We start from the raw sequence: 7,618 nt of genomic DNA, 5'->3' as shown, positions 1-7,618 counted from the left end.
ACCGAAGCATTTCGCACGTGGAGCATTCTTTATCTTTCTCCTGGCCAGCGGGCTCCACGTCCAGGGAATCCTGGGGGAACCAGAGGCTCGGAGACCTCGGGGTCCAGGCCTCTCAGCCAGGCCCTGGCAGCAGACCCCGAGCGCAACGCAGACCCCACGGCGCTCCGGCCCTCGCCGGGGTAGGGCTGCGCCTTCCCTCGGCCTCCAGCCCGGGAGGCCTCTCGGCGCTCCTCGGGGCGGGTCCCGCGCTGTCCCGCCCTTCCTGCTCTCTCTGGTCACGCCTCCTGGTGACCCACGGAGCAGGGCCATGGCGGCGGCGGTGTGCAGACGGCGTCTTCCCTGGGCGTGGCTGTGCAGGTGCACCTGCTACTCTCCCCCGAGACCCCCGGGCGGGCCGGGCGTGCGTTCGGAGGGGCAGCCCGAGTGACGCGGCCCCTGTTCCCCGTTGCAGGAGCGCCGGGCAGGAGGTGGGCCGGCACTACCGCGCCGCGGTTTGCGCCGAGCTGAAGCAGCCCCTGGCCATTAGAGACGTGGCCCCTCGTCCTGTCCGGCCTCACGAGGTAGGGTGGCTGGCCTGACCTCGGGTCCCCTCCACCTCGCGCAGCCAGCTGGCTTCCTTCCTGAATCGAGTTCCGGGTTCCCAAGCTTTGGAAGCGACCCCGATGCTGGGGAGCGGCCACAAGGGGGCTGGAGGGTTCCCAGAAAGACCAAGAAGTAAGAGTGTGTCCCCAAACGCACCTGTGGGCCTCTCTCTGAAGGCTGCAGGTCTGGTGCCTTAGAAACACGTGACTGGGCGGAGCCACCTGCACCATTACTGCTGTTCCAGGGCAAATGGACCCTGCCCCTGACATCGTTCTAGCCCAGCGTCTCTCCGTGGGACCCAGCCTTGGCCTAATGCAGCAGCGGGGGATGGGTTAAGCTTAGGGTAGCCAGCAGTTCCCTCCCCCTCCCCCGGAAGTTGACCACTGTGGCCACACGGGTGTCATCTGCTGTGGAGATGGGGACCTCAGTGCTGGGGGCCACTGGGGAGGGGGAGAAAGGCAGCTGCCGTCCTGGCGTTGTCCCTCGTGGGGGACCTGCGGCGGGCAAGGCTTGTTCGGTGAGCACACCGTGGCAACCGCGCAGCTCTGCTTCCTGGCGTTCCCATGCTGCAGGACAGTCACCGTGAAGTTTCCTTCAGTCCAGGTGGAGTGACTTGAGAAAGCGTGTGTACCCCACACTTGTCACTAACTCCTGTGTCACGCACAGAAAGTGCACAGCTGGGCCTGGGTTTCTTTGTTTTGTTTGTCCAGACACCGCATTGTAGGGAGTTAGCTCAGGAGAGCTGACTTGGTGAGGTGTTTGCTCACTTTTTTTTTTTTTTTTAAGTTTTTTTTATTTGGGGCTGGCGCTGTGGTGCAGTGAGTTAAAGCCCTGTCCACAGTGCCGGCATCCCATATGGGCACCAATTCCAGTCTCGGCTGCTCCTCTTCCGATCCAGCTCTCTGCTATGGCCTGGGAAAGCAGCAGCAGATGGTCCAAGTCCTTGGGCCCCTGCACCCACGTGGGAAACCCAGAAGAGGCTCCTGGCTCCTGGCTTCGGATTGGCACAGCCCTGGCTGTTGCAGCCATCTGGGGAGTGAACCAACAGATGAAAGACCTCTCTCTCTGTTTCTACCTCTCTCTGTAACTCTTTTATTTATTTATTTGAAAGGCAGAGTTACAGAGAGGCAGAGGCAGAGGTAGAGAGAGAGAGAGGGCTTCCATCTGCTCATTTACTCCCCAGATGGCTGCAATGGCCAGAGCTGGGCTGATCTGAAGCCAGGAGCCTGGAGCTTCTTTTGGGTCTCCCACATGGGTGCAGGGGCCCAAGGACTTGGGCCACCTGCTGCTGCTTTGCCAGGACATAGCAGAGAGCTGGATCAGAAGAGGAGCAGCCGCCGGGACTTGAACCGGCGCCCATATGGGATGCTGGCACTGCAGGTGATGGCTTTACCTGCTATACCACAGTGCTGGTCCCTTGCTCATCATTAAACCCTGTAGTGTGGGATGGTGCCTGGCATGCTCTCTAGCATAAAAAATTGTTGCAAGAATGAATCGTGCAGATGAAAATGTATTCTCACCCACACAGCCATCTCTGTACTAAATTTACACAAACAAATATGGGTTGGGTGTTTTGCAACCCTTGCAGGGATTGCGGTCCATGATGATGATAGTTTTCTGGGTGCATCAGGGTCACCTGGGGCTTGTTCAAACAGTGGGCTTCGTCTCCAGGGTTTCTGATGCAGCACTTTGAATTCCTGGCAGGTTCCCAGGTGACACTGATGCTGGTGGGGTGGGACCACACTGTCGGATCCACAGGCTGGCCTGGAGAGCCTGTGGGCTACGCTCATGCAGTCTGCCTCAGCTGTGGCACTGCCATGAAACACAAAAACTGAGGAGCCAGGACCAGCCTCCAGGAGTCCAGATCCCCCAGACAGCTGATCATGCTACCCTTCTGCTTAAAACCCTGTGGTGGCTTTGCCCTGCGGCTACTCTGAAGGCTGAGACCCTCAGTGAGACCTGCACGTCCCTGGCCGTGGGGTTCCGGCTCTTGCATTCTAGCGTCATCCCCCTGTGCTCTCAGCCCCTGCTGCAGGGCCGTGCTCTGTGGCCTTGCGTTTGTTCTTGCCCTCCTGTCTCAAGTAGTTCACTTTCACCTGCTATTAGTTCAAGTGTTATGTTCTTTTTTTTTTTCTAGATGGCAAGTATTTTATTGGTGAATGGTGATCTTCTAAATCTGTGCCCGCAAATTCCAAATTCTACTTCAAAAAGCTCAGTTATTTTTGCCACCATTCGATACTCTTATAGAACATAAAATAATAAAAACCCAGTGGGACCAGTAATGCTAGGATGTCAGACTACTGTGCAGGTGGTAGCGTCTCAGTGGTGTTTTTCCTGACTCTGCAGAGAAGTCGGATCCTCCCACACGTACTTTCCCAGCACCCTCGATTGCTGTCTTGAACATTTTGTATTGGAGTTGCAATTTAATGCATGCATCTTCATTATGTTTGGTTAACGTCTGTCTTCTCTACTGTATGTTTAGCTCCGCCGAGGCAGACACCTTGTCCGTTTTGCCTCATGATCGTACAGTGGCTATCAGTACAGTTCCTGGCAGGTAGCCACGGTCTGGCAACTATTTTGGGATCCTTGAATGAACTTTGTCTCCATAGATGCGTACTGCTGTGCTTTGCTACTCTATTTGCTTTGCAGGTCAGAGTGGATGTGTATTTCTGCGGTGTTAACTTTGCTGACAATTTGGTGTGCCGTGGTCAGTATCAGGAAAAGCCCTCTGTTCCCTTCGTACCTGGTGAGTATCGGGGCACTAAGTGACCGGAGGTTCCAGAACCACACTGTTCTTCCAGGCACACCCTGTAGTGTTTGCCTGTCACCAATGATGTTTCCATTTGATATGTCGGTCTCCCTGTAATTAGAATCCCTAGACTGTGAATTCTTTGAAGCCAGTTCTATGCCTGCTTGGCTCACCATTATATCTCTCCAGCTTGATATTGTTTCTGGATTATAGAAGATGCACAGTCAGTCTTTAAAAAAATGAAGAAATGAGCAGATGAGTGTTCACCTGTTGTTATGTCCACCAGAATTCCTTTTTTTTTTTTTTTTTTTTTGGCAGGCAGAGTGGACAGTGAGAGAGAGAGAGACAGAGAGAAAGGTCTTCCTTTACTGTTGGTTCACCCTCCAATGGCCGCTGTGGCCAGCGCACTGTGCTGATCCGAAGCCAGAATCCAGGTGCTTCTCCTGGTCTTCCATGCAGGTGCAGGGCCCAAGCACTTGGGCTATCCTCCACTGCACTCCCGGGCCACAGCAGAGAGCTGGCCTGGAAGAGGGGCAACCGGGACAGAATCCGGCACCCCGACCGGGACTAGAACCCGGTGTGCCGGCACTGCTAGGTGGAGGATTAGCCTATTGAGCCGCGGTACCGGCCTGTCCACCAGAATTCTGTCAATCAGACTCATCACTGGCCCTAATCATTCTCTGACGTTCCTTGTTATTGTCTTAATTTTGGTTTTTCACAAGCATGAGTTCACACCGCAAACTTTCAGCCTCATAGACACATTCCCTGAGAAACCCTAGAGCCAGAGGATCAGAATGAAGAAGAAGAAGTTTTTAGCAGCCCGCTCTCTGATTTTCATCATGTCCAATCTGATTACTTCTAGTTCTTGAATAGAGGGACTAAAACTGGCTTTTGTTGCCAGAATTTATTGGATGAGCTAGACAAACAGCTTAGTGTGTCTATAGCACATGTTTATTTTATAAATGTATACTATTATGAATGCAATGATTGCAAAATAGTTGCTGTGTTTTGATCTAAGGATATTTAGTTGTGTCTTAGTAGTTGGAACCGTGTCCTGTTGGCATGAGTTATTCCTCTGGCAGCTCAAAAGGAAATGCACGCTAATTGCATTCAGAAGTTTCGGAGGTGGAAGAAGGAAGGGCAGACAGCACTGATGAGGCAGTTGAGCCACGTTCTTGAGGGCCTCGTGGTCCCACAGAGGAGATGTGGAAGTGAAATCTTCTATGGTGAACGTGGGAGTTGGGGTGCTGGGGTAGCCGCAGGCCCCAGAAATCAGGGTCAAAGTGCTTGTGCTCCTGTGATTCCCAGTGCTTGGGTCCATCCTTGAAGTCTTCACTTGTCTCACCAAGAATGGGTGTGCTGTAGCTTCGCAGGATGTGGTCACGAAGTCACACTCCTGTGCTTTGGGTACAACACACTGACCCTTCTGCCTAGGCGTATGTGTTGGGGGATGAGTGGTACCCAAAAGCTTCCAAGCTCCATAAAGCTAGCGAGATGGTTTGCTGCTCAGGCCCTTCTCGTTTCCGTGGTGTTGTGCTGTTCAGAAACCTAACCTTTAAACACTGTGTTTTAGGGATGGAGTTTTCTGGCGTGGTGCTGGAGACAGGTGCAGATGTCAACACGGTCAAAGAGGTAAATGGGTTGGAGTCGATGTGTGTGTGGCTGTGGGAAATGTGCTCACCTCGTTTCTAGCCAAAAGATCTTGGCTTCTTCTGGCCATTACCACAGACGCCAAAGGGCAAGCGAGGTGGAAGGGGAAGAAGCCGGGGCTGGTGCTGAGGCATAGCGGGTAAAGCTGCCATCTGTGATACGTCTCATATGGGCACAGGTTCAAGTCCTGGCTGCTCCACTTCTGATCCAGCTCCCTGCTGATGCACGTGGGAAAGCAGCGGAGGATGGTGCAAGTGCTCGGGCCCATGCACCCGCGTGGGAGACCCTGAGGAAGCTCCTGGCTCCTGCCTCTTGACAAGCCCAGCTCTGGCTCTCGTGCCATTTGAGGAGGGAACCAGTAGATGGAAGATCTCTCTCTCTTTTTCCCTCTCTCTCTCTCTCTCTCTCTCTCTGTTCCTCCCTCTCTGTAACTCTGTCTTTCGAATAAGTAAATAAATCTTTAAACAAAAGAGGGATGGGGTAGAGAAACTAACTCTGAGTTGGGGGAAGGGATCTGGTGGGAGGTCCTGGCTTCCTTATACTTCTAGGAATAAAAGGCAGCACCGTGATCTTTGGCTACTAAGAGGACAGAGACTTCTTGAAAGAAATGAATGCTGGGATTCTAATTCGTACCACCCCTTCCCATCATCGAAAATGTGCTGGCACGGGCTTGGCAGCTGCGGCTTTATCTCCTAAACACTGACTCTCAATGGATGTAGAGACCACCCCTGTCTTATGAAGGGTCAGAGATATGTATTTTCTTTCCTTTCCTGATGAATTCAGGAAGAGGGGAGTGTGAGGCCATGCATTTAACCGCATCTTCAATGCTGTTTTCCCTCCAGGGAGATCGAGTTATTGGCATGAGCTCCTTTAATGCTATGGCTGAAGAATGCATCACTGACCAGAAGGTATCCTCTTCCTCTCACTGTTAATGCTTGGAGAATTTATTCCCCCCTCTCTTTTAAAATTTTTTCCCACCGATTCCTTGTTCCTCATTCTCTCCCCATTTCTTTGTATTTGTTTGGCCATATCTTATTTCTCAGCCACGCACTTCTTTCTCTTGAATGTGAGAGCCTTCTTGTCCTGCTGGGATGACCTTGCAGAGAGCTCTGTTTGTGTTGAGTGTTTCAATGAGGGAGGGCATTCTCTTTTCTGAGTCCCTGACCAATCGGCTGGCCGTCTGAGTGGACCCATAGATGGGTAGTTTTGGTAGCAAAACTGGTTTGGGGCATTGGACCGCATGTAACGGGCTCCTTTCCCACACAAAGCTTGTGAAAGAGCTACCCCTGGGAATGGAGCCAGCTCCCCGGGGGGCCTGGTGTGGCCTTGGAGATGTGAATGGTGCCCCCTTGCGGTGCACAGTTCGCAAGTTCCTCCTCACAGCTTTCTCACAGCTCACCCATTTTGGTCCAGCCGTCTGCTCTGTTCTTCCTGAGCCAGACGTCGGCCGTGGAGTTGTGAAGTGTGGCGCACCCACGTCCCGAGCTCGGCTGTGGCTTGCGTGGTTGACTTCCCCCGGGCTTGGTTGCAGGCGTGTGTTTCCCTTTGCCCATCAGCCCGCTCAGTCCAATCTTCATTTGTACTGAGCAGCCTTTGTGACCGGGCACGTGTGTTTAATTCTTAAGTCCCTGCCATCTCTTTTTGTAGAGTCTGTGGAAGATTCCAGAAGAGGTCTCCCTACAAGAAGCTGCTATTCTGCCTGTATCTTATGGCACTGCTATTTTGGCGCTAGAGCACCGGGCCCGGGTCCAGCCTGGGTAAGTAAGCGCTATGTGGACAACAGAATGTAGGTGGGACCCTTCTTGGCTAGTGCCCAACAAGTACCCCTAAGCACATGTTCATTTTGACTAAGGGGGGGGGGCAAAGGGAGGTGGCCGCTTGAGACTGGGGTCAGGTGACTGTGGGGGCCTCCTTTTGTTGGAGAGGGAATGGTGGTCTGTGAAGCTGGCAGATATGAATTTGGAAGGCTCTCTCCTAGTAACCTCTGCTGAGGTCACTCCATAGAAAGCCTCGGTGTTTCGAGAACTGGCTCATGTGCGCTGACTCCACTTTGAGGCAAAGGGAGGCCCAGCTATGGTGTCCGTTTCCATGAGGATTGGTTGGGTGAACCACGCAGGTTATTTTATTTCAAGCTCAAAGGCACTGATGTCTTTCCCTGATCATTCCTGAGTGCTGAGCCTCTGGGTGGCTCTGGACTGGGGGTTTAGCTGAGCGGTGGCCGTTATGTGATCACCTAACACCGGGCAGTGTCTAGCCTGAGGACAATTTTAGAATTTCTGAAGCTTACAGTTGGGGCGGGGGGTGGCTCAGATTACGGATCTTCCTGGGAGATCTTCAGAACTGGCCCGTGCTGGCTCTGGTGCAGGAGCTGCATACACAGCGCCTCCTAAAGACTGCATGACAAGAGGTTGAGTGAGGTGACCTCTCGTTGTAGTTTATTAAATCTCCCTGCTGGATGCTTTCGGAGAGCTTGTCCAAGTGACGCTCATCTTTCTCTGGCACAGAGAAACGGTTTTGGTGACGGCGGCAGCTGGAGCCACAGGCCTCGCTGTGATGGATGTGGCAACGAATGTTCTTCAGGCCAAGGTATTTGCACGTCAGTGTCTCTCCCTGAAAAGTCATCCCTGCCATTTTCAA

At 53.0% G+C, this 7,618-nt stretch overlaps 1 protein-coding gene across 7 annotated transcripts in view; it reads left to right on the top strand.

The window, feature by feature from the left end:
• The first annotated feature begins 289 nt into the window (after positions 1–289).
• LOC100357845 (protein Cryzl2) overlaps positions 290–7,618 on the top strand; it is a 29,854-nt gene continuing 22,525 nt past the window's right edge. For 6 of the 7 annotated variants that reach the window (XR_016236913.1, XM_089336814.1, XM_089336812.1 and 3 more), the window contains exons 1-7: positions 290–357; positions 452–560; positions 3,232–3,328; positions 4,905–4,963; positions 5,824–5,889; positions 6,629–6,738; positions 7,486–7,567. Coding sequence is in view for 6 of the 7 variants with exons in the window: in XM_089336814.1 (XP_089192940.1) it covers positions 308–357; positions 452–560; positions 3,232–3,328; positions 4,905–4,963; positions 5,824–5,889; positions 6,629–6,738; positions 7,486–7,567 (573 nt within the window). In the remaining variant the exon portion in view is untranslated. Of the gene's footprint in view, positions 358–451; positions 561–3,231; positions 3,329–4,904; positions 4,964–5,534; positions 5,724–5,823; positions 5,890–6,628; positions 6,739–7,485; positions 7,568–7,618 lie in introns of those variants that run through there. The other variant, XM_089336815.1, reaches the window with a different exon arrangement.

Source organism: Oryctolagus cuniculus, chromosome 7, assembly GCF_051225735.1.
Source record: "Oryctolagus cuniculus isolate XC-2025 breed Fujian yellow rabbit chromosome 7, ASM5122573v1, whole genome shotgun sequence".
NCBI classification, from domain to species: domain Eukaryota; kingdom Metazoa; phylum Chordata; class Mammalia; order Lagomorpha; family Leporidae; genus Oryctolagus; species Oryctolagus cuniculus.
The sequence above is the reverse complement of the archived record's forward strand: the minus strand, read 5'-3'. Positions and strand labels throughout refer to the sequence as shown.